This window comes from Zalophus californianus, chromosome 17 (assembly GCF_009762305.2).
Source record: "Zalophus californianus isolate mZalCal1 chromosome 17, mZalCal1.pri.v2, whole genome shotgun sequence".
NCBI lineage: Eukaryota > Metazoa > Chordata > Mammalia > Carnivora > Otariidae > Zalophus > Zalophus californianus.
In genome coordinates, this window is record NC_045611.1 from 57,083,246 (window position 1) to 57,110,063 (window position 26,818).

General features: G+C 49.7%; 1 protein-coding gene and 1 pseudogene across 6 annotated transcripts; both read right to left on the minus strand.

Annotated features, from left to right (window-relative positions):
- Positions 1-1,629: 1,629 nt before the first annotated feature.
- LOC113936281 lies at positions 1,630-6,140 on the minus strand (annotated as a pseudogene).
- RDH13 (retinol dehydrogenase 13) lies at positions 5,878-26,013 on the minus strand. 6 transcript variants are annotated; one of them, XR_003524138.1, is made up of 8 exons: positions 25,814-26,013; positions 23,812-23,930; positions 22,302-22,457; positions 19,765-19,869; positions 18,644-18,856; positions 17,751-17,852; positions 14,812-16,361; positions 5,878-6,225 (listed from the first exon to the last, which is right to left on the minus strand). XR_003524138.1 is itself a non-coding variant. In XM_027618436.2 (7 exons), exons 1-7 carry the CDS (start codon positions 25,876-25,878, stop codon positions 16,117-16,119), a joined length of 1,005 nt encoding a protein of 334 aa, XP_027474237.1. In that variant the 5' UTR covers positions 25,879-26,013; the 3' UTR covers positions 8,900-16,116. The 6 variants fall into 6 exon arrangements, 2 of the variants coding, with proteins under 2 accessions (XP_027474237.1, XP_027474238.1); XR_003524140.1 differs by having other exon boundaries at positions 6,213-6,225; positions 14,882-16,361; XR_004819778.1 differs by lacking the exon at positions 5,878-6,225 and adding an exon at positions 8,900-10,169 and having other exon boundaries at positions 14,882-16,361.
- Between the last annotated feature and the right edge of the window lie 805 nt (positions 26,014-26,818).

Consider the following 26,818-nt stretch of genomic DNA (forward strand, 5'->3'; position numbering starts at 1 on the left):
AGAGGAGAAGACTGCCCGCCCTTCCAATGCACTCCCTGGAGCTCCCAGACCCGTGCCAGCCCTATGGCAGCCACTAGCTATAGACGGTTATTTTTGTTTAAATTAATTAAAATTAAATAAAATTTAAAACTCACTCCCTCGGTCGCACCAGCCACACTGTGCTCAGTGGCCATGAGTGCCTAATGGCTTCCATATTGGAATAACAGCACAGCCCCACAGAATCGAGAGTAAAACAAGCTCAAATGATAAAGCATATTATCATCATTGCATAAAGGTCTGTGGGACAGAGCCATTTTCAAATATCCACTTATTGCCATAAACTTGGTTGCTTTAAATAACAGAAAATTGACATTATGGGAAGTGAAATAAGACAGTCACAAAAAAAGGCAAATACCGTAGAATTTCACTTCTCTGAGTCACCAAAATCATGGAGACAGTAGGTAGAAAGGTGGTCACCAGAGGCGGGGGAAGGAGGGAGTGGGGAGATGTTTAATGGGAAAGTATCAGTTTCACAAGATGCAAAAGTCTTGGAGATGGATGGTGGTGATGGTTGCACAACACGCAAATGGCTTAATGCCCCTGATCTGGGTGCTGAAAGTTATTAAAGTGGTAAATTTACATCATGTATATTTTACCACAATTTTTTTTCTTTCTAAGGAGATTTTATATGTTTTAAATTTTATTTTATTATGTTAATCGCCATACAATACATCATTAGTTTTTGATGTGGTGATCCACGATTCAGTGTTTTCATATAACACCCAGTGCTCCATGCAGTACATGCCCTCCTTAATATCCACCACCAGGCTAACCAATCCGACCACCCCCCTCCCCTCTAAAACCCTCAGTTTGTCTCTCAGAGTCCATAGTCTCTCATGGTTCATCGCTCCCTCCGATTTCCCCCCCTTCATTTTTCCCTTCCTTCTAATGTCCTCCTTGCTATTCCTGATGTTCCACAAATAAGTGAAACCATATGATGATTGACTTTCTCTGCTTGACTTATTTCACTTAGCATCATCTCCTCCAGTCCCATCCATGTTGATGTAGAAGTGGGGTATTCATCCTTTCTGAAGGCTGAGTAATATTCCATTGTATATATGGACCACATCTTTATCCATTCATCTGTTGAAGGGCATCTCGCTCTTTCCACAGTTTGGCTATTGCGGACATTGCTGCTATGAACATTGGGGTGCGTATGGCCCTTCTTTTCACTACATCTGTGTCTTATTTTTTGAGGCACCTCCACACTGTCTTCCAAAGTGGCTGTACCAACTTGCATTCCCACCAACAGTGTAAGAGGGTTCCCCTTTCTCCACAACCTCTCCAACATTTGTTTCTTGCCTTGCAATTTTTGCCGTTCTAACTGGTGTAAGGTGGTATCTCAATGTGGTTTGTTTGTTTGTTTGTTTTTTTACTTATCTCACACGGTACTTTTATATCACTGAAGCTAAAGAAAAACATCCTTTTCATTGGGTAAAAACGGCCTGCTTAATGTGTGTACGTTGCAGTGCAATTTAAAAAAACACTAATTTCAGAACTTCAGAATTTTAGGTGTCAGTGTTCTCTTTTTTTCATATGGGAAAAGAAAATGCTTTTGAAAATTATTTGAGGCTTGGACAAAAATTCCATCGCTATATTCTTAGGATCACTCGTGGAGTCTTCATGATTCGGATGACATGAGGGAAGCTTCTAATTCAACCTTTTAGAGAAGACATTCCAGCTCGCATGATCTCATCAACCAGGAGTATGTTGGTGGCAATCACAGTGCAGGAGTGGAGAAACTGTTTCTTTACACAATAGTTATCCCATATGCCTACTTCGGCTGCTACCATTGGCTCACCTGTGTTTTTAAGTCCACACCCACAAGTTGACCTGATTCTGAATGTTCCGCTTGAACTTTAGTGTTTCCTGAAGGTCAAAACCAGAGTTCTGAGCAAGTACCTTGGGAATAATGAGTAATGCATCAGCAAATGCTTGAACTCCCAGTTGGGCCCTGCCCTTTACACTGGGCTTGTACTTAATCAAGGCTTCTGCCATTGCCACTTCCACTGCACCTGCACCCGGAACTACACAACCATCATCAATAGCATTTTTAACAGCCCTCAAGCCATCTCTTATTGCATCTTTGATTTGAGTGAGTGTGTGCTTATTTGGTCCTTTGATCAATAATGTGACAGAGCGAGGATTGTTACATTTCTCGATAAAAGTGAATTTCTCTTCTCCCAATGTATATTCATAGACAAGTCCTGCATATCCCAAACAATCAGGATTTAGGTTATCAAAGGAATTTAGAGCTACTCCACTGCAAGCAAGAGTCAGCCTTTCCATATTTCTCCTTTTAGCTCTACGCAGAGCTACTATACCTTCTTTTGCAAGAGCATCTAAGGAAAAGGGGTTAATTCCCTTTTGATTAATAACAACGAATCCTTTATCTGAAACACCACAGACTTTCTTTTTCAGTTCTATTTTTTTTAACTCTATCTTCAATGAATTTTCTTTCAGCTTTTACAAGTTTCTCTCTCTCTTCTGCACTCTTGTAAAAAAAAAACAGAATTCACTTCTGTTTTCTCATATTCCAATGACACATTGCATGTGAGGATGTATGCATCTTCTACTCTTTTTTTCATATCTGGATGCCGTGCCCCATGGTCCAAAACAAGACCTCTGATTAAGCTTGTATCAGTTTCAGATTTATGTTTCATCTCCATGATCTCAACCACGAAGAGGTCAATAGGTTCATCTTGTTTTTTAATAGCCAAAATGGAGTCCACTACGGCCTCTGTTAAGACATCAGCAAGTTCAGCATGCACTTTAGTACATAGAGATGTTCTGGCCACATCTATAAGTGTTTCCCTGTCCATTTCTTTGCTTACTTTGACTTGTTCCAAAAACTGAAGTGCCTTTTCCTTTGCAGCTTCAAATCCTTCTGTTATTATTCTGGGATGAAGACCTTTAGAAATGTAGAGATCCGCCTGTTTCAGTAGCTCTCCGATGATTAGAACATTGGAAGTGGTACCATCACCAGTTATGTCATCTTGGGCTGTTGCTACTTTGGCTATTAAGGAGGCTGTTGGGTGTTGAATTTGCATTTCATGAAGCAGCACGTTGCCATCTTTAGTAAGCTTGATGTCTCCAGCACCAGAAACAAGCATCTTCATGGTGCCCTTAGGCCCCAAGTTGGTCCTCAGCACGTCCTGCAGGCCCCGGGCCGCGCTGATGTTCACCGCCAGCGCAGCCTGGGCTCGGGCCACCTCGGCCTTGGGGTTCAGGGTCTTCATGGCCACCACAGCTAACTAGCACAGGAAGAGGAGAAGAGCCGGTGTGCGGAGGGCCCAGAGCCCGCTCAGCGTGTCCAGGAACTCAATGTGGTTTTGATTTGAATTTCCTTGATGGCTAATGATGATGAACATTTTTTCATGTGTCTTGTTAGCCATTTGTATGTCTTCTTCAGAGAAGTGTCTGTTCATGTCTTCTGCCCATTTTTTGACTTGATTATTTATTTTTTGGGTGTTGAGTTTGAGAAGTTCTTTATAGATCTTGGATACAAGCCCTTTATCTGTAGTGTCATTTGCAAATATCTCCTCCCATTCTGTGGGTTGCCTCTTTGTTTTGTTGACTGGTTCCTTTGCTGTGCAGAAGCTTTTTATCTTGATGAAGTTCCAAAAGTTCATTTTTGCTTTTGTTTCACTAGCTTTTGGAGATGTATCTTAAAAAAAGTTGCTCTGGCCAATGTCAAAGAGGTTATTGCCTATGTTCTCCTCTAGGATTTTGATGGATTCCTGTCTCACATCGAGGTCTTTCATCCATTTTGAGTTTATCTTTGTGTATGGTGTTAGAGAATGGTCGAGTTTCATTCTTCTGCATGTGGCTGTCCAATTTTCCCAGCACCATTTATTGAAGAGACTGTCTTTTTTCCATTGCATATTTTTTCCTGCTTTGTTGAAGATTATTTGACCATAGACTTGAGGGTCCATATCTGGGCTCTCTATTCTGTTCCATTGGTATATATGTCTGTTTTTGTGCCAGTACCATGCTGTCTTGGTGATCACTACTTTGTAATATACCTTGAAATTGGGCAACATGATGCCCCCAGCTTTGTTTTTCTTTTTCAACATTTCCTTGGCAATTCGGGGTCTTTTCTGATTCCATACAAATTTTAGGATTGTTTGTTCCAGACTTTGAAAAATGTCATTGGAATTTTGATTGGGATGGCATTGAAGGTATAGATTGCTCCGGGTAGCATAGACATTTTAACAATGTTTATTCTTCCGATCCATGAGCATGGAATGTTTTTGCATCTTTTTGTGTCTTCTTCAATTTCTTTCATGAGTGTTCTGTAGTTCCTAGAGTATAGATCCTTTACCTCTTTGGTTAGGTTTATTCCGAGGTATCTTATGGTTTTTGGTGCTATTGTAAATGGAATCGTTTCTCTAATTTCTCTTTCTACGGTTGTGTTGTTCGTGTATAAGAAAGCAACTGATTTCTGTGCATTGATTTTGTATCCTGCCACATTACTGAATTGCTGTATGGGTTCTAGTAATTTGGGGGTGGAGTCTTTTGGGTTTTCCACATAAAGTATCATGTCGTCTGCGAAAAGAGAGAATTTGACTTCTTCTTTGCCAATTTGAAGGCCTTTTATTTCTTTTTGTTATCTAATTGCTGTTGCTAGGACTTCTAGTACTATGTTCAACAATAGTGTTGAGAATGGGCATCTTTGAAGTGTTCCTGATCTTAAGGGAAAGGCTCTCAGCTTTCCCCATTGAGGATGATATTCACTGTGGGTTTTTCATAGATGGATTTTGAACTTGAGGAATGTTCCTTCTATCCCTATACTCTGAAGAGTTTTAATCAGGAAAGGATGCTGTATTTTGTCAAATGCTTTCTCTGCATCAATTGAGAGGACCATATGGTTCTTCTCTCTCTTCTTATTAATGTGTTCTATCACATTGATTGATTTGCGAATGTTGAACCACCCAGGGATAAATTCCACTTGGTCGTGGTGGATCATCCTTTTAATGTATTGTTGGATTCTATTAGCTAGGATTTTGTTGAGGATTTTGGAATCCATATTCATCAGGGATATCAGTCTGAAATTCTCTTTTTTTTTAAGATTTTATTTATTTATTTGACAAAGAGAGACACAGCAAGAAAGGGAACACAAGCAGGGGGAGTGGGAGAGGGAGAAGCAGGCTTCCCGCTGAGCAAGGAGCCCAATACAGGGCTCGATCCCAGGACCCTGGGATCATGATCTGAGCCGAAGGCAGACACTTAACGACTGAGCCACCCAGGCGCCCCTGAAATTCTCCTTTTTGATGGGGTCTTTGCCTGGTTTGGGGATTAAGGTAATGCTGGCCTCATAGAATGAGTCTGGAAGCTTTCCTTCTGTTTCTATTTTTTGAAACAGCTTCAGGAGAATAGGTATTATTTCTTCTTTGAATGTTTGGTAGAATTCCCCAGGGAATCCATCAGGCCCTGGACTCTTGTTTTTTGGGAGGTTTTTGATCACTGCTTCAATCTCATTACTGGCTATTGGCCTATTCAGGTTGTCAATTTCTTCCTGTTTCAGTCTTGGCAGTTTATAGGTTTCCAGGAAGACATCCATTTCATCCAGATTGCTCATTAGAAACCAGAAACACAGTAGATCAGATCAACAAAACTAGGAGCTGGTTCTTTGAAAGAATTAATAAGATCAATAAACCACTGGCCAGACTTATCCAAAAGAAAACAGAAAAGACCCAAATTAATAAAATTATGAATGAAAGGGGAGAGATCACGACTATCACCAAGGAAATAGAAACAATTATTTGAAATTATTATCAACTATATGCCACAATTTTTTTTACAATTTTTAAAAATGGAAAAATGTTTTTAATAAAAAATTTTAATTGGAAAAAATACAAAAGAAAATTACTCTGTCACAGTTCTGGAGCCCAGAAGTCCAAAAGCAAGGTGTTGTTGGGATTCATTCCTTCTGGAGGCTCTGAGGGAAACCCATTCGATGCCTCTCTTCCAGCTGCTGGGGGCTGACAACGGTCCTCAGTGTCCCTCGGCTTGTACAGGCTCATCCTGATCTCTACCTTCATCTCCATGTGTTCTTCACATGTGTCTTCTCCTTTTATGTCTCCAGTGGGGATACTCATCATTGGATTTAGGGCTCATCCTGATCCAGGATGGTCTCATCTCAAGATTCTTAATTACAGACTGTTGAATCACAGATCTGTACCTCTGAAACAAATAATGCAATATATGTTAAGAAAAAAAAAAGAAGATAGCAGGAGGGGAAGAACGAAGGGGAGTAAATCGGAGGGGGAGATGAACCATGAGAGACGATGGACTCTAAAAAACAAACTGAGGGTTCTAGAGGGGAGGGGGGTGGGGGATGGGTTAGCCTGGTGATGGGTATTAAAGAGGGCATGTTCTGCATGGAGCACTGGGTGTTATACGCAAACAGTGAATCATGGAAACAATAATTACATCAAAAACTAATGATGTAATGTATGGTGATTAACATAAAAAAATTTAAAGAGAAAAAAATTTAAAGATAAAAAAATATTAATTGATTAATTAATTAAATAAAAGATTCTTAATTACATCGGCAAGACTCTTATTCCAAAGAAGATGACAACCCGAGACTCTGGACAGGCCTATCTTTTGGGAGGAGTCGTTATTCAACCCACTATATGCCCATATCCCATAGGACATTATTTCACTAATGGGAAGAATAATATCAGTTCCTTGAAGTGGCCATTGCCACAAGCTAGGGCTTGCAGTTTGGGGAGAAGCAGGTGGGATAGTTATATTCCCATTCACTCACTGGCCAACTGTCCCTATGCAGGTGACAACCTGAACGACTCCATGCTATGATTTTTGCACTCATGAGTTCTCAATTCAAACAGGGACAACTGGTCCAGGGTAATCCAACAGGGAGGGTGTAGTGAGTGAGGCAGAATAATGATGCCCCGAAGATGTCCACAACTTCATCCCCAGAGCTTGTGCATGTGTCGCCTTACGCAGCAAAGGTGAATTCCAGCTATGATGGAATTAAGGTGGCTAATCAGCTGATCTGAAAATAAGTAGGTAATTCTGGACTATCCAGACAAGCTGAATGAATCACAAGGGTTTTGTTTTTTTTATTAATATATATACTGTATTATTTGTTTCAGGGGTACAGGTCTGTGATTCAACAGTCTTGCACAATTCACAGTGCTCACCATAGCACATACCCTCCCCAGTGTCCATCACCCAGTCACCCCATCCCTCCCACCCCCCTCCACTCCAGCAACCCTCAGTCTGGTTCCTGAGATTAAGAGTCTCTTATGGTTTGTCTCCATCTCTGGTTTTGTCCTGTTTCATTTTCCCCTCCCTTCCCCACCATGATCCTCTGTCTTGTTTCTTAAATTCCTCATATCAGTGAGATCATAGGATACTTGTCTTTCTGATTGACTTATTTCGCTTAGCATAACACCCTCTCATTCCATCCACGTCGTTGCAAATGGCAAGATCTCATTCCTTTTGATGACTGCATAATATTCCATTGTGTATATATACCACATCTTCTTTATCCACTCATCTGTTGGTGGACATCTAGGCTCTTTCTACAGCTTGGCTATTGTGGACATTGCTGCTATAAACATTAGGGTGCATGTGCCCCTTCGGATCCCTACACTGAATCGCAAGGGTTTTTAAATGTAGAAGAGGGAGTCAGAAAAAACAAGAGTCAGTGAGGCAGTGGGAGAAGGACTCAACCAGCCACTGGTGGCTCTGAAGATGGAGGAAGGGGCCACAAGCAGCCATTATTCATCCTTCAGCTCCCTGTGCTTCTCTGCAGGGGCTGATGCTTGCTGGACAAGAGAGGCTTTCTCCCCTCCTTATCATCACCCAGTTTTCTTCCTCCCAGTTCCTATCAGATCCACCAAAGTTGGCCCTCAACCTACACACCTCTTGCCACCCTCTCCCTCCTGGGAGAGCTCATCCCCTCCTAGCGTGTGGTGACTCACCTCTAAGGAGAGCACCCCCACTCCTGAATTTCCAGCCCCGAAGGACTCCATCAGTTGGACTCTCGTTTTCAGCCATCTCCTGGGTGCTTGTGTTAATGGTGGCTCCCTGGCCACTCAGGGAAAACAGTGCCTGCTGCTAAGGCACTGTGTCTCTCTTCTCCTTCTATCTCACCACAGGTGCCATGGTGCTCCCACTGCCAGGGGTCCAGGCACGTAGGTTCCATCCACCCACATGTCACTATGTCCCCATTAAATGTCTCCCCCAGACGACGTGCTAAAAACCAGTACCAGCAAAATGGCTTTCATGTTCCTTTTCTTGGAGGTACCATAACTTGCTTATGATGACTCATACTGCTGGTTTTTAGATTGTTCCTCATCTTTCCATATTAAAGAAATGCAACCAACATGCTTTTACAAATGCAACCAGCTTCCTTTTACAAATCCTGTTGCACACGTGCATGTATATTCTCAGGCTACATTCCAAGGGTGGAAAACTGCCGGGTCTGGATCTGTATGTTGGGGAGATATCAACAGGGAGGTTCTGCCCTGGAGAAGTCCCTAACAGTGTGTGTCAGGGATGGTGAAGATAAATGCCAAGACTGCCCCTAAGCATGGTCACAGCTTTGTGCCTTCCCTCCGCATTAGGAATGGGAGTGCGAAGGTTAAAATGGAGCCCCCGACCCCCTGGCACAAAAATTGAGGGTAGTTTGTGTGTATGTATGAGAGAAAACAGGAGACAGAGGGGAGATTGAAGTTTCCGGAGCCTGACACAGTGAGATTGTGAAATGGGAATATAGAACCCTTATGTTCCCTCAGGGGAACTAAACCAAGTGCTGAGCCCATAATGTTGGGGAGGTATCATTAAACAAAATCTCCCAACCCAGAAAATTTCTCCACAAAGGTAGAAGAGAAGGAACACAGTTTTATTATTGAATAGGTGTTCAAGCCAGAGCATGATGGGCATCAGGACAAGGTCTGCCAACAAGATGGCAAAGACAGGAAAGAGTCCCACCCTGTCACAGAGTCAAGCAGGGTCAGCTCATCACACCCAGGGGACCTGACAGCACCATCATCCTAAATTTATCCGGTGACTGGGGAGACCACATGTGTCAGCTGATTGGCTTTAGGCGGAGGAAAAAAAACCACTCCCAGCTTTATGTGGGGAGGCAGCTCTGCAACATGGAGTTGAGCTCCTGTCCTCCTTCAGAAGCCGGTAGATATAAATGCCGCCTCCCTTCACGTTCACGTTCCCAGTCCTCGAGAAAGACAGTCCTGGGTCACAGAGCTGGCAAGAGGCTTACTTACCTTCTAAAAATGTTGGCACACACTTTGAAGAGACAGAGAGAAAACTTTCAAGTTTTCTAAAGAAATGTTCTAAGCAACCGGAGAGATGTTTCTTCCCGTGTTTTCAACAGGGAGAATCAAGCTCTTGATTGTCATTAGTTGCAATTGTCTTCATGTGTTCAGATCTCCCCAGGCATCTCCACATGCTGCCAATTTGGTGGCTAGACCAGAAGCGCCTTGCCTGCTCCTGAGTCCTGCCTGGAGAGATTAAGGCTTACTGCTCCAGTCCCAGCACTCGATCTCCCGGACCGTCGCCCAGCTGCCCCTGGTAAGCACCACGCTATTTTCTATCTTGGCAAATCTGGCTTCTTTAGAGACATCATGTCCGTGAAACCACATGGTATTTGTCTTTGCGACTGGCTTATTTCACTTAGCATTGTGTTTTCAAGGCCCATCACTGTGGTCGCGGGTGTGAGGGCTGAATAACATTCCACACTTCCTTTATCCAGTCAACTCTGATGGCCATTGGGTTGCTCCCACCTTTGGGCTGTTGTGAATACGCTTGTGAATGTGAGAGAAACATAATCTGGCAGTTCTTCAAAATGTTGTGTACGTAGGGTTACCATGTGACCTACTAATTCTGCTCTTAGGTGTTACCAACTGAGTTTTGGGATTCTCATCTTCTGGTTCATCTGGATGGCAGTGTTTGATAAATAATGTTTGCACCTGTGTATTTCTGTAAACAGGGCTGGTGACTGGGATGATCTGTGCGGCTCCTGCTGACAGGTATTCCTAGATAATGCGCTTGGTTGCTGTTGTAAAGATTTTTAGTAGAAGTCTGCCCTCTGCTGTCAGTGTGGTAAAGTACAGTTTTTTACTAGGGGGCTCCTGCAGGGAGGCAGAGAGTAGAGAGAAAGGTTATGTCCTTGATTTTTTTTTTCCTTTCTTCTTGAAAAATCCTAATTTCCCCCTTTCTCCCTTTTCCCTTCACCATGCAGTGTCCAATTTTAGTATATGTGCTGCCGAAGCGAGCACGACCATGCAGTGTCCAAAGGGTACCTCTCCCTGTTCTTGAGTCTCTCACAGACTATAGTCTGTGCTCTGCGGTCGGTGCCCTGATCAGCCGGAACGCTCTTTTTACTGTTTGCACAACTTTCTATTTCTGGTGGTGGTTTTCACCCAATGTTAGGGCTGCCAACAGCACCTGACTCTATCTTTTGTACGGCTTCCCTCAAACTCTCCCTGTGGCATCTCTGTGATACATCCGCGTGATGAAATCGTGTTCAGGTATTTTTTAAGGAGTGCGATAGATCTTTGCGTAGCGATACAGATGATCTTCAAGATCTATTGCTAAATGGAAAAAGAAGATGCAGACGTACATGATAGTACCTTGTCATATGTATGCATCCCTTTGCTTTTATTTATGGAACTTGATTTTATTCTAGTAACACATTCACATGGTTGAAATATAAAAAACATGAAAAGAGAGCTTGCTCACTGGAAATTGGTAAGGTTTTCCCTTTTCGTTTTGGCATTGTTTTGAAGTGCAGCCATTCTCTGTCTTCTCCGGCGGAGATGTGGTTTTGTAATTCTGCATTGTTTTTCTTTTCCATTTATTTATTTTGAAACAAACTTTGGGAAGAGTATATAAATATAATACAAAGAAGCGCTTTTTCCCCCCCTGAACCGTTTGAGACTGTGTTGCAGACCTGATGTAATTCACCCAGATACTGATCTTTTTTCCTGCAAACAAGGACATTCTCCTAGTTAACCACAGTACATCAGAACAGGGGTATTGATATTGATCTGTCTTTAGGCATTATGTGGGAGATCCATAGGTATGCAATTGCCATAGTTTGCAGCTACTCAGAAAGCCCAAAATATTAGATAAAATCTTCATCATAGGTGAGTGACCCCATGTCCATGGATTCCTCCCAATTTGTCTCATGTTCCACCCCATCTAACACCCTCAAGATCCACTTGCAATGATCCCCAGGCTCCTGCCAAAACACATTAGCCAGACCCTACAATTCATGGAGCATGAGCTGGGATCTGCCACAGGCAATGAAAGTGGTAGGGGCAGGTCTCAAGGTGAGTGAGTATCATCCCAGGAGACACCTGCTTATGGAGGAACGGTGACCTCCGATTAAGAGATGCTGGTCTCTCATTGCAAGGGCATCTCAGGGGAATTGGGAGTTCGACATTTTCAGGTTTGTCCCCACAAATGACCCAATCCCAGATCTCAGATTTCATTTCCTCTGCTGCTGTCACCCTGAGACTCTGGCCTGACTTCTGCGGGACTGCCCATTGCCATTTGCATGGTTGGTTTCCATGAAGATCTGTCGACTTCTAAAGCCACTCAATCCCCCAGTGCCTGCCTTCCACCCCCATGCCCTCCCAAGAGCACAGGTGACAGCAGGCAGCTGTGAGGCTCTGTGGCTGGTGCTTACTTCTGTGGTCATCCACCTGCAGTTGCTCATGTTCACGGCCCGGAAAGGGGTCCACACGGGTCTGCGCAAAGAGTTATCACCTGGAGGTGACTTCCCTCCCAGGGGACATTCGGCAGTTTGGGGGGGGGGGGGATGCTACAGGCATCTAGTGGGTGGAGACCAGGGATGCTGCTCAACATCCCACAGTACCCAAGACACCCCCTGCCCCACAGCCAGGATTATCCAGCCCCGAACATTTAACAGCACTGGTGTTGGGGAGCCTGCCTTTCATCCATTACTCCCTGGCATTCCCTGGGGGGCTTTTATGGGTTTTAAGATAAACCCCAGTAGACAAAAGAAAGAGAAGCCCTTCTCTCTCCCACCGGCCAGAAAACAAGCAAGTGGTCCCCATCGGCTCTGGCAACCATCCTGTGACCCCCAAAGAGACTGTATTAATTCCCTCTGGTTGTTGTGACATCAACCCGCTGACCTGAAACATTTACTGTCCCACGGTTCCAGAGGCCAGAAGTCCAAACTGAAGGTGTCAGGAGGGTCGTGCGACCTTCAGAGGCTCAAGGGGAGTCTGTCCCGTGCCGTCTTTGGCAGCTTCTGGGGGTCCCAGCTGTTCCTTGGTTTAAGGCTGCAATGTTCCACTCTCTGCCCTGTCTCCACGTGGCCTTCTCCACTCCACTCTGTGTCACCTCCTCTTCCGTCTCTTATAAGGACACTTACCGCTGGATTTAGGGACCCCCGGATAATCTAGGATGGTCTCATCCCGGGATCCTTCATTTAATTTTATGTGCAAAGCAACTTTTTCCAAATTAGCTCAGACTCACAGGCGCCGAGGGTTCAGACTTGAACGGATCTTTTAGGGGTTCACACTTTGACTGGCTAGAGACCCAGCCTTGGGATGAAGTTGACCCCAGTCGGATGGTCAGTCCGGCAGGAGGAAGCTCGGCCGTATCAGAGAACACAAAGCCCGCCTTACCTCTGGACTCCCACCGCTGCAACGGTGCCCCTTCTTACTTATGCCTGGAGCGACTGTCATCCCAGCTTACACCCCGCACGTTTCCCGGCACAGCAAACACAGGGAGCCCACGGAAACCCGGCAGAATTCCCCAAGCGCAAAGAGCAGTCTGAAGGGTTTGACACCGCCTCAGGTTTCTTTTTGGGAAAAACAAAACAAAAACTCCTGAAGCATCACCCTTTTATATTTGGTTCTTCAGTCTGCTTATTCCTTTGCCACACTGCTGTCTCTGGATTTCTGGGGGGTTGGGTTTGTTTGTTTTTTAGGCCCGTTTTTATCATCCTTCATCTCTCTGGGGACTCTCTTCAGGGTTGTGAGCCGCCTCAAAGCCTTCAGGAGAGTAAGGCAGGGGTTACGTGGTTTGTGAGTCAACATTTGTGGTCCTTGGGGTTTCTCAGTCCCAGAGAGGAAGCGGATGTTGGTTGTGAGGGTTTGTGCCTAGAATTAACCCCAAGCCACATTGCACTGGTCTATGCAAGAGATCAGTCCCTGTGGGGACCGCCGCCCCAGTGGGCTGGGCTTCACATTCCTTCCATCCAGGCCCCCATCTCCCCCATGAATGTGGGCTTCTGAATCAGACTGGATTCCAACTCTTCTTGCTCAGGCACCCCAGGGTTTGTTCAGTTTTTGTTTTTAAGTCAACGCACCCACAGTGGGGCTCAAACTCACAACCCCAAGATCAAGAGTCATGTGCTTTTCTGACTGAGCCAGCGGGGAGTGGGGGGAGGCCTCCCTGGCTCTTTTTTTTTTTTTTTTTTTAGAGTGAGTGGTGGGGAGTTAATGGTAACATCTGTTCATTTCATTTGACTTGCTTGCAAGCAACACCGTTGATGAGGGTTCTGCTTAAAAGAAGCAGAAGGGAATTGATGGGAAGGGACCCAGGAAGTTCACAGCCCTGAGAAAAGCTAAGGAAGCAGGTTTTGTTGAAGAGCACGGTGTAGCAGGCAGAACAGCGGCCGCCCCAGAGAGATCCACATCCCAATCCCCAGGACCTGTTACTTTGCATGGCAAAGGGGGGTTGAGGTGGCAGATGGAATTCCGTTGCTCACCAGCCAATGTAAAGGACAGAGGTGACCCTGGATCACCTGGGGATCCTCCTTAAAAGGGGAAAGAACCAGAAAGATGGCAGTGTGAGGACTTGGCCCACCACAGCTGGCCCTGCAGACAGAGGAAGGGCCTGGGGGTGAGGAATGTGGGGGCCCCTAGATGCTGGACAAGGCAGGAAGCAGATTCTCCCCCTTGAGCCTCCAGAAGGAACACAGCTCTGGCTGACCCCTTGACACTAGCCCCGAGACCCATTCTGGACAAGTGTCCAGCTCATGAAAGAGAAAGACCATTTCAGCAGGTTAAGGAGACATGCCAACTAACAAAGTGTGGTTCTGGATTGGATCCTGGGTCAGAAAAGAATTTTGTGGGGTTTTTTGCTATAAGGGACATTATCACTGATATAATTCCAATGTCTATAGATTGATATCAGATATTAGCACCATCATTATTATCTTCTTGACTTTGATCATTGTATTTTGCTTATGTTAGCAAATACCATCACCTCCAGGCGAATCCTGTACCTTTGTTTAGAGAACCAGGGGTTTCGCGGTTACTCTCAAGACTACAGTACTACCAGTAGAAGTATTTCTCAAACGTGGTTTTCCCCTGATTCCACAGTGAGAAATGCATACACTATATAAGGATACGTGCGCGCGTGTGATCTATGTACGTATGTGTGGTCTGTGTATCCCTGTGGTGAACAGGCTCCTGGAATACCGCACCCCCGTGATTCCCACCTCCTGGTATTCACACCTTCTCCTGCACTGCTGGACAGAGGCCTCAGTTCCTCCCTGGCTGTCCAGCTCTTGGCCTCCCCTCAGGGTGGCTCACACCAGGCAGTGCGAGGGCCAGCGAGCGCGAGCTAGCCAGACGCCCGTCAGTAACCGAACCCCAGAACTGGACGTTCCGTCGGCTTTGCTCTTTGCACTACAAGTGAGTAGCTAGGGCCAGCCCACAGCTGGCGGGTAAGAAGGGAGTGGACAGGGGGCAGTGGGGATTGTTGGGGTCCATGCTGGAAGGTGCCTACCTGAGTCCGTTCGTCCCAGACATACCCTTCGGCTGCTGTGGTCCGATGTGGTAACAGAAAGAAAACTCACCGTATCTAGAAAACTTTGAGCCGTCTTTAACCCCACCTTCCTCAGCACTGTAGGCATTTGGGGCAGGGCCGCTGGCTGATGTTCTGGGTAGTGGAGGGCATGGAGCATCTGGCCTCCACAAGCATCTCAAATGTTACATGTTTTTTTGTACCTTGATTACTGAGCTTTTTGGTGCACCCCTCCCCCCATTCTGTGCGGGAGCTGAGTGCCAGCCCCGATTCTATCACCGACGCTGCGCAGCGGGTAGGTTTCTCGCTCCTTGCTGTGCCTAGCAGGACTGGCATTACAAGGCCTGTCCTCAGGGGTGACCCCGGCGGCTCACCCAGGGTATGGCACGCGCAAGTGAACATTCAGCAGCAAGGCGAGAACTCCGTCATCACCACACCGCACTGCGAGGTAGTCAAGTTATTCTGCACATTCACAGTGGGAGAAACCGAGGCTCAGAAAGGCGACTGAGCGCGTGCACGGTCCCACGGGGAACCACGAACTTGACCGTGTCTGGCCGACAACTTTCCCAACAGCCATACAGTTCTGCACGGGCTCTCCTGACATGGCCACGCTAGAGGGAGCGGACTCCTCCCTCAGCAGTTCCCAGTTACACGCTCAAGGCAGGTGTCTGACGGCCCCACGCACCTGCGGGCTGCGGGGCGCACTACACCAGCTGCGCCAGGTGCGCATCTGCAGTCCCCATCCACTGTGCCTGAGGAAAGGGCCGCTAGTGCCCCCTACAGGGTGGTGTGGGCATGGCAGCCAGCGCTCCTTAGGCAATACTGCCACCTTGAGGGTGGTGCCGGAATGACAGCAGTGGTCTTGAGCTCACGCAGCCAACACTGCCACCTAGAGGGTGACGTGGGCATGGCGGCCAGCATTCCTTGGCTCACGCAGCCAGCGTTCCTTGAGCTCACGCAGCAATACTGCCACCTAGAGGGGGTGAAGGCGTGACAGCAGTGGTCTTGAGGCTCACACAGCCAACATTGCCACTTGGAGGGCATGGCAGGCAGCATTCTTTGGCCAATACTGCCACCTAGAGGGGGCTGAGGGCATGACAACAGTGGTCTGGAGGCTCACACGGCCAACACTGCCACCTAGAGGGTGACGTGGGCATGGCAGTCAGCATTCCTTGGCCAATACCGCCACCTAGAGGGTGCTGCAGACAGAGCAGCCAGCCTTTGGTTGGTCTTGCCGCTCCACCCTGGTACTCAGCCTCCCACGTGGTTTTCATAGTCTCCCAGAGGTTATTTGGGGAGGGGCTGCCCCCTCACAGAGGAACCACCAGACAAATCCAAGCCCACCAGGCGGGCACTTTCAGCCCAAAGTCGCCGGGCTACCTCCTCGTCCTCAGCTTCAGGGGCTGGAGGCTTCTCTTTGAGTCCATCGAAGTACTTTCCAGAAACACCCTCCAATTCCTCTGCCACAGCCAGGTATGTGCTGGGCTGGGCTGCCAGCTGGGGGCTCTTGACCAGCATCCAGAAGATGGGCCCTGCAATCAGCCCACAGAGCATTCAGTCAGCACACATTCAGTGAGGAGGAGACGAAAAGCCCTATTCCACCCCCAGGGCCGCCCAGGGCCCAGAGGCCAGATGCGGGACCGCAGTCCCACGCAGCCCACCTGCAGGCCTGTGCCTCCAAGGTTCCCTCCCCCAGGAGCTCCCTTCCCTGGCACTGCCCAGCCAAATCCCTCCACGTGCAGAGACCAGCCCAAAAGCTGCCTCCCCCAGCAAGCCTCGCTGGCTTTTCCCCAGGCAAACGGAAGCTCTCCCTCCTCAGTCAGCTCTGAGTCTTTACCCTACCCCATTTTGCTTTAAAATAACTTTTACTTATTAAATGTCTCTGGGGCCAGCCTCAGTTTAAGATCCATGGTATCTGGCACCCACCCCGTAAATGATTTTCAGGATTACAAACACTAGTTCTAAAGTTCTAATTATTTATTCAGCTTAAAGGTGGTCAGGCCCTGTGCTGGCCCTTTTAAGGCCCATCTCATCCTCCCAACAACTGTGAGGAGGACACTATTGTGGCCCTCATTTTGTAGTTGGGAAACTGAGGGCCCAAGAGGTGAAGTTGCTTCCCTGGCTGGCACAGCTAGTTTGGGGTGAAGCTGGTCACCCCGAGCACACCCAGGAGTCAAGCTTCATGGTCTCCTTCTCTGAGCCTCAGTTTTCTCATCAAAGAGGATCTAGCCTGTTTCCTGGGGCTAGTCTGAGGCCAGCAGGCTGGATACACATGGAGAAGTGACTCATTCTCAGTATCCTAGACGACACAGGGGAGGGGGGGTAGAGCCAGGCCACTGACATAGTCTCTCGAGTGTGCGGTTAGTTTTGTGTCAAGTTGACTGAGCTAAGGGATGCCCAGAAAGCCGGTAAAGCATTACCTCTGGGCGTGTCCGTGAGGATGTGACCGGAAGAGATTAGCATTGGAATCAGTAGGGTGAGCAAAGAGATCTGCCCTCGCCAATGTGGGCAGCCAAGCTATTAGTTAAGGGTGAGAACAGAACAAAAAGGTGGAGGAAGGGCAAACTCCCCCCTCTCTCTGCTTGAGCTGGAACATCCATCTCCTGCCCTCAGACGGTGCTCCTGGCCTTCGGGCTGGGACTTACATCATCGTTCCCCTGGTTTACAGGCTTTTGGGTTTGGACTGGGACTACACCACCAGCCTTCCCGGGCCTCCAGCATGCAGATGGCAGATCACAGGACTTCTCAGTCTCCATAAATGCATGAGCCAGTCCCGCACGACAAATTTCCAAGCATCTATATATATCCTATTGGTTCTGTTTCTCTGCAGAACCCTGACTAATACCCTGAAGCGAGTCCTAGCCCCCAAGCTGTGAGGGCAGGGGTTCAGCTCAGGGACCCCAGGCCAGGAGGTGGCTTACCGAGTGTGAAGCTGGAGAAGACAGAGCTGTGCATGCCCGTGTGCCTGCCCAGCTCTGTCCTGGCCACACCAGGGTGCAGAGCATTGACAGTCACACCCGTGCCTGGAGAGAGGAGGGAAGAGGAGGGATGAGGGGGTGGGCAGACGCCAGATTCACTTCCCACCTGGAAGGCTGACACGGCCCACCCTCAGATCCAGGGCTACCCTGTACTGTGCTGGGTCCTACCCTTGAATCCACATCACCTCTCTTGCTCTGAAACTTCCACATCAAAGTGGTTTCATCTTGCAAAGCCGCTCTGTTGCATGACTGCCCAGAGTCTCCCAAACCGGAGCGTATGTAAAAAATCACCCAGAGGGCGCGAGATACCCAAACTGCTGGGCTCCACCCACCCCCAGGGAATCTGCAGCAGCAGGTCAGGGATGGGGTCTGAGATGCTGTAATTATGACAAGCTCCCAGCTGATGTTGCTGGTCCACGGATGCTCTGTGAGGAGCAGGGCAAAGGGCAGACTTTTCAACTTCAGCTCTGTGGACCCTGAGGTCAGATCATTCTTTATCCTGGGCACTGCAGGATGCTGAGCAGCTAGATGCCAGTAGCAACACCCACCCCACCTCCACTCCCTGAAGCGATGGCCACAAGCATCTTCAGATATTTCCGTGGTTGAGAACCACTAGCCTAGAGCACCAACAGCTTAGATGCCTGTGCAGGATGAGCACGAAAGAAACGCCACGACTGATCAGTGATGTCAGCTTCAGGCCCCATGAACATGGTGGTATGTGTGTCACGTGTCTGCCTGTTCTGTTCTGGGGCCGATGCTTGACCTCCCCGGGGCCCAGGGTCAGAGCAGGACTGTTCCAGGCTCAGAGCTAGAGGAAGAAAAAGGCCAGCACGTACCCTGCAGGCGCCGGCTCAGCTCCCTGGTAAAGAGGATGACAGCCAGCTTACTCTGGCAATAAGCTGCCTTGGTGTCATACTTCCTTTTCTCCCAGTTCAAGTCATCAAAGTCTATGTGTCCGGCAATGTGGGCCAAGGACGAGAGGTTGATGATCCGTGAAGGGGCCGAGGCTTTCAGTTTGTCCAGCAGCAAGTTTGTCAAAAGAAAGTGACCTGGATGAAGGACAACAAAAAGACAATTCCCGCTGAATTCTTATCTGGTACATAGGATCGTACTGAGAACATTACCTTCTTTGACCCTCCCAATCCATGGCTCTCAACAGGGGCCAGTTCTCTCCCCCAGGGGACATCTGGCAATGTCTAGAGGTTTTGGTCATCATAACTCTAGAGAGAAAAGGGGGTGCTCCTGGCATCTAGTGGGAGGAGGCCAGGGATGCTGCTGGACATCCTATAGAGCACAGGATGGGCCCACAGCACAGTGACCCAGCCCCAGACATCAGGCCCTACGAGAACCCCATGAGGTCAGCTGGGGAGACGGACTGCCTCCCATGTCTCCTTCAGCAATAGAATGGTTGGCTGTGCACAGGACTCCCCAGCGAAAGACTGTATTTCCCAGACTCCCTTGCAGTGACATCAGGTCATGTGACTGTGCCCCAGTCAATAGGACACAAATGATGGTGATGTGCGTTATGACCCTCCAGGGCCTCAACATGTGGCCTTATTTGGAGAGACGGTCTTTACAGTGAAAATGAGGCCATTAGGGTGGGCCCTAATCCAGTGATTGGCACCCACCCAATATCTATGCCCCCCCTCTTGCCCTTACTAACAGAACGCCAGTTATACCCAGGGTGACAACAGGTAGGCAGAGTAACTGATGGACAGACAGACTGGAGGACAGACAAAGGGTCAAAAGGCCCAGAGATGGATGGAGAATCCGAAGGACTGACAGAGCATCCAGCAATGAATAGGCAATTCCCTGAGCTGCCAGGTGGCCGCCCAGCTGCCCTGGAGAGCAGAGGAGGACGCTGGCCCTCCCCAGAGCCTGTGCCTGGCCCACTGGGGAACCCCACTCACATCCCAGGCCCACGATATACCACACATCCCTCAGCCCGTGACCTCACCCAAGTGGTTAACGCCAAACTGCATCTCGAAGCCATCCTCGGTGGTCCAGCGGGGGCACCGCATCACAGCTGCATTGTTGATCAGAATGTGCACTTGCTCCTCCTCTGGAAGACAGGGGCGAGGGCAAACATGTCAGTCCCATAAGGGCCTGCATGGAGCACCAGTGCAATCGGTGGAAAGTGCCCCCAGCACTGGGCTGGCTGCACAGTGTCCCTGAAACATTCATGTCCACCCAGAGCCTGGGGATGCAACCTATTTTTGGAAAGAGTCTTTGCAAAAAGTAATCAATTTAAGAGAAGGTCACAGTGTGGGCCATAATCCAGTAGGACGCAGGCTGAGACCCACAGCGAGACAGAGGCAGAGACTGCGGCGATGCATCTAAAGCCGAGGATCACCGAGGACTGACAGCCCACCGCCAGAAGCTGAAAGAGGCAGGAAGGATTCTCCCAGTCTCAGGAAGAGTGCCACCCTGCTGACACCTTGATCTTGGACTTCTGGCCTCCACAACTGTGAGGAGAACAGCTTCTCATCTCAACCTACTCAGTTTGCTGTACTTGGCGACGGCAGCCCCAGAAAACACACTCCCACCTAAGGCTTGGAGACCTTTCCTGGGAAGGAAAAGAAGCCACATCTGCAGGGGCCTCAGGGCCTCAGACTGGGGGATTGCTCGTGGGAACGTCAGCTCGGCGGGCAGCCTGTGCCACACCTGATTCCAGACCTGCCACGTCACAGGCACGAACGACCGTCCCTCTCCGAGCCTCTATTTCCTCATCTGTAAAATGGGATGAGTAATAGCACCTTCCTCCCTGTCTCAGTTAGCAAGGGCTGCTATAACAAAGCTTCACACAACGGGCTACTTGAACGTACTGTGTCCCCATTCTGGAGGCGGGAAGCCCGGGGTCAGTGTGTCTCAGGGCTGCATCCTTCCAAGGACCGAGGACCACGAGGGAGAATCTGTGCCAGGCTCTCTCCTGGGCTCATAGGTGACTGGCCGCCTTCTCCCTGTCTCTTCCCTTGGGCCTGTCTGCGTCCTAATCTCCCCACCATATGAGGACACCAGTCCCTGGAATAGGGCTTAATCACGTCCGTACAGACCCTCTCTGCAGATCAGGCCTTGTGCTGAGGTCCTGGGGGTTAGGACCCCAACACATCTTTTGAGGGGACACGGTAGAACCCCTAACACTCTGAAAGTGGTTTGCAGGATCCGTGGGGATAACAGGTTAGTCATCTAGCACCTAGGAAACAGCCTCTGTTTGGCTTTGAGGGTGGAGGGGGTTAGCACAGCCGTCAGGAACACACCCTCTGGAGCCATCAGATGACAGTTCAAATCCCCTGGCTCTACCCTGAGCAGCGGTATGACCCTGGCCAAGTCACGCAGCTTCTCTGTGACTCGGTTTCCCCCTCTGTAAAAACAGATAATACTAGAACTTGCTGGGTAGAATGGGGGAGAGAGAACACCACAGTTCTAGTTGTAGAAAAAAGCCAAGGGAGGGGCATGTGGGTGGCTCAGTCGGTTAAGCGTCCAACTCTTGGTTTCAGCTCAAGTCATGATCTCAGGGTCATGAGATCAAGTCCCGGCATTGGGCCGCGCTGGGCATGGAGTCTGCTCAGGGTCCTCTCTCTCCCTCTTCCTTTCCCCTCCGCTCATGCTCGCTCTCTCTAAAAGAAGCCAAGGAGAGGTATATACACCTGCTTGCTTTATAAATGCACAAACTGTCTCCAAAAGGACACACGAGGACACTGAACACATCTGAGGACGGCAGCTGGTAGCGAGTGGCAGGGAGGTGTTTGGCTGTATCCCCGTTTGTACTTTCCAAATGTTTAATCCTGTAAAATGGTACCCCTGCTTGAAAACATAAAGACATGAGCCAGTTCCGAGAACATCTGGTGGGACGCGGAAATGAGTGAGTCACCCATGTGACCAAGTGCAGAAAAATGCCCGCCGAATCCCTGCATCTGCGCAAAGAAACACCCAGCAGAGAAAGCGGGAGTTCCGAGCGCCAGGGAGGCTCAGCAACTACTGAGTGATGAGTCAGCATTTCCGCCCGCCTTCACTGGGCTAACTCATCCGCCGGGTCCCTGCACACCTAACCTCACCTAGGCCTCTGCGTCTTGTCCGCTCTCGGGCCGAAGGAGTTCGTCTTCCTACAGAGCAGGAGTCCCACAGAGCAAACTTCCCCTGTAAAGGACCAGACTAGGTATTTTTGGCTTTGCAGGCCATACGGCCTCTGCTGTCACAGGACTAAAGCAGCCACAGAGAATACGTAAACAGGCAGGACCGTGCGCCAATAAAACTTTATTTATGGATGCTGATATTTGAATTCCAAACAGTGTCCACATACCCAGAAATATTACTCTCTTGATTTGTGTAAACAGTTGAAATGAAAAATGTTTTCACGGGACAATGTCAGGAGATTTAAAAATGTACGATCTTCACCCATAGAAATCTGCACCTGTCAGAAAACACCAGCACCACACTCTAGGACTTGTGGCCACCCAGGACCTTGCCCCCCAAGGCCGGCGTCCTCCCTCCTACCTTCGATGATCTTTGCGGCAAACTCTCGGATGGACTTGAGGGAGGCCAAGTCCAGGTGCCGGGCGTTGACGTGGTGATTAAGGGTCTCCCCGCGAATGTCCTTTGCCGCCGCCTCACACTTCTCCATATCTCGACAGGCCAGAATGATGTTGCCTCCTGCGAGCCCAGGACAGGAAAAAAATATTTTTTAAATCCTCTCCCAGGTACAGAGAGAAAACACACATGAAAACACAGGTCTGCACAAGAGTGTGTACACGCGAGCACGCAGCAGCACCATTCACAGCAGCCGAAAGATGGAAACGACCCAAATGTCCATCAGCAGCTGAGCAGAGAGGCACAAGGTGGTCCATCCAGACCCTGGTATCTACTCGGCCACGGAAAGGAACATGACACATACAACGTGGATGGACCTCATGAACGTGCTTGCTAGAAGCGGCCAGTCACAAAAATATACGTGGCCTATGATTCCATTGACATGAAATATCCAGAACAGGCCGATCCACAGGAGGTAGACGGATGGTTCCCGGGGGGGGGGGGGGGGGGGGGGGGGGGGGGGGCGGGACCTGGGGGGACCACTAAGAGGACCGAGCTGTCACTTTGATGAAAGTGTTCCGAAACTGGCAATGTTCGTACAAATCTGGGAATATACTAAACGCCACCAGAGTGTACGCTTGACACGGGTGAATTGTGTGATGTGTAGATTGAATTTCAACACAGCCATAAAAAAGAAAAACTTTAAAAAATGAGAGAAGTGAGAAGCAGCGGGGATTGGAGGACGGGTGTGGGTCCGCGTGGCTCGTCTGCCCGCCATGGGCCCAGCTGCCGCCGACACACGCTGCCTCCCCTCCCACCGTCCACAAGGGAACTCAGCCAACCCAGGATCTGTTCATCCTCTGTTGCCGCCGGGCCCTCCAGACAGCGGGGGGTGGGGGTGTCCACCCGATTTCACTTCTCACCCTCTCCTGGGAGGAGCACATGCCCCCTCCTTGGGGAAACCCCATGTGGTGGGGGGGTGCTGCCCATCACGGCCCCCACCACTCTGACCTCGGAGGTAGACAGGCAGCTCCAGCCTGGCCCATCAGGACCCATTCCCCCGGCCACCCCAACCCATCAAGCCCAAAGAAAGTTTCCAATTTCCCCCAGCCCTCACCACCTGCCCTGCCACAGCCTTCCCACCCCAGCAAATCAAAAGGCAAGTCTGGTCTCCCAGTTGTTCAAACCTAAATCCTTGACTTCTTTTCTGGTGTCTGACTCAACAGGAAATCCACTAATTCTAACTTCAAAAGCGATCAATCCTCCTCCGTGGACTTCCTCCATAACCCCAGTCCGAGGGTCCACAGCCTCCTCTAAGACCCAAAGTCTCCCCTACCTCTTTTAGGGACACCAGCCTTTCTGGCTTAAGCCGGCATGACTTTGGTTTCTGCCACTTGCAACCAAAACAATCCCCCAGGAAAGCAAACGCTCCGTCCCAGACCTCACACACCAAGCCAGGTGCCCCCTGGGACTTCACCTCTTCTGGCCAGCTCCAAGGCCGTCTGCTTCCCGATGCCCGTGTTGGCGCCGGTCACAATGACGGTCTTCCCAGGAATGCTGGCCTTGCTGGGACAGACCCCACCCGCAACGTAGTCTCTGCAGGTAAGAAACGAGGTGGTCACTTCTGTCCATGTGTGCACCCTCACCGCACGTGCCCCTGACTGTTAGGATCTTGGGTGAATGACCCCACTGCGCTTGTGTTCCCCCACCCGAAAGACGGGAAGGACATCTCCTAACTCCCTGGGGGCCAGTGTGGTGTTGCAGGCAAAGGCTCAGTCTTTGTAAAGACCCACTGGGTTGGTTTCCTATGGCTGCCAAACCGTTACCACAAGCTCAGCCGGTTAAAACCATACACAGGTAATCTACGTGTCTGCAGGCATGAGTCCAAGATGGGTCTCACCAAGATAAGGGCTGCGAGTTGGCAGGACTGTGCTCCTTCTGGAGGCCCTAGGGGAGAGGCGGGTCCCGTGCCTTTTCCAGCTCCTAGAGGCGCCCACACTCCGTGGCTCACGGCCCCTCCTCCTCTGTCTCCAAAGTCAGCAGAGTGGAGTCTTCAGGTCACTGACTCTGAAGGACCACTGTGGTTGCACTGGGCGCCCCCCCAGCCCCAGACAACCCAGGACCACCTCCCCATCTCAGGGTCCTTAACTCAATGTCACCTGCAAATTCCCCTGTGACAGGTAAAGTAAGACCTTCACAGTTCTGAACCCTACAACAGGCACATCTTTGGGGGGCTCTTACCATTTACCCACATTCCCGAGAGGCCAAATACTGGAAACAAGCGAATGTCACTGAGAGGGGACGGGCCACGTAAAAATGCCACCACATGATAGGCCCTGTACAGCACGGAAACCGCCAGCCTCCTGGGGCTAATTTTTTATTTAAGTTAATTAAAAATAAACAGCCATACTTTTTCCCCAGGGCATTCAGCTCACCTTTCATTCTGCCCATCCCACGCTGTCCCTTTATTTTGTTACTATTTTTAGCTCTTCAGAAGTGAAAGACAACAGTATGAATAAAAACAAACAGCAGCTGATGGATTTTATCACAAGGGAAAATTATTTCCATTTAAAAAAGAATCTCCATTTTCTAGACCTTTCAAAAACACCCAGTTAATATCACAGAGCTGCAGTGTAATGAATTATAAATCAAAACTCCCTGAAAATGACTTTATCGGATCAGCAGCAACAAGTTCACCACGAAGCCTCATCACAGCGCAGGCAAATAAACCCAAAGGTGTTTATTCAGAGATTTAGTCTATGCTTTATGCCCTTAAAAAAAAAAATATTTCCATATTCCAATTACTTTCAGGCCTCCCAGCCAATCTCTTGTATTGTGTAAATGTAATGAAATTATATATTGCTAATTCTTTTTTTTAATTGTAAGAACACGTGAGCTGCACCCTCTTAACAGGTGTCTAAGTTCAGTATCGTTAACTACAAGCATACCACAAGCCATACTTTGAGCGCTCGGTAGCCGTGTGTGATGGCTATCATAATGGACAGCACAAACGTGAAACACTTCCATCAGCGCACAAAGTTCCACCCCACAGTGCTGCTCTAGAATATTGGGTAGCTGGGTTTTCTGCGGGGGGGCTGGAGGGGTGTTAGTCTAGGAAAGACAAGAACCATGTGTATAACCCGTGCAGTGCAATCACTGGGCAATCCGGTTTGCGTCTCGGATTCCGGGTAACGAGAGCTTAGGGGGCACGCATTTCCTTGCACCCGGGTCACGGGTGACCTATGGGGACTGCCCAATACACGTCTGCAGGATGGACTCGATAATCAAGGACCAGAAAGTTTACGAGGACTCGGGGTGACCTTGGGCCGTGACCTGCCCTCGAGGCCCTCCCTAGGTTTGCCCCTCCGCCGCACCGTCTGGACCGGTCCGAGGCCGGCGACCACCAAGCGACCTCTCCCTGGCCTGCCACCTCCCCCTCCTGGAAGCTGCCGACCCGCCCGGCGGCGGCGCGCACTCACCGGAGCAACACCGCGCCACCCACCGCCGTGCCCAGCACGGACAGCGGCAGGAGGTAGCGGTTCATGGCGGGAAGGAGCGGGTATCCGACGCGGAGCCCGCCGCAGACGGGCCACACACTCGCCGCACACCCGCCGCGGGGTCGCTCGAAAGAGGAGCGCGCGGCCGGCGACCCACGTGGGGAAGGGCAAGCTCCGCTCGGGCCGAGGCTTCCGGAAAGGGGCGGGGCTTAACGGGGCGGTGGGCCTGTCAGAAGCGGGGCCTATGAGGATGGGCCCCGGCGCGGCTGCAGCTGGGAATGGGGGTTTCCGGAGTCGGGGGCGTGGCCGCCGCCTGGGGGCGGGGCAGGAGGGGCGAGCCTGCGCACTGTTCCATGACGTCACGTTCGCGGCGCCGTCTCTGAGCCGCCGGGCCGCTAGTAAGGCAGAGTTTGGCTGCTTCCGCCGCCCACCGCGCTGCGCTCGCCGGTTGCGCCCGGCTGTGTGCCTTTCCTTTTTAATTTTTTTATTTTATTTGTGCCTTTCCAATAAGCAACCCGTTCCTACCTAAAGTGCGTGTTCACCAGCAGTACGTTTCTCATAGACTATGAGAGAATTTGAGAATTTCGAGACTCCGAACCCAGGACCTACTAGCCTGGGGGTTCCCAAAGGGGTCCTGAGGGAGATCAGGGCGTAGAGTCCTGGTCTGAGGGAGGGGCAGCTGGGGGCTGGACCCCTGGGTCTGAGGGAGGAGGGGCTGGGGGCCGGGATTCCTGGGTCTGAGGGAGGAGGGGCTGGGGGCTGGACTCCTGGGTCTGAGGGAGGAGGGGCTGGGGGTCTGGACTCCTGGGTCTGAGGGAGGAGGGAGTTGGGGTCTGGACTCCTGGGTCTGAGGGAGGAGGGGCTGGGGGTCTGGACTCCTGGGTCTGAGGGAGGAGGGGGCTGGGGGCCTCGGCTCTTGGGTCTGAGGGAGGAGGGGGCTGGGGATCCGAACTCCTGGGTCTGAGGGAGGCGGGGGCTGGGGGTCCG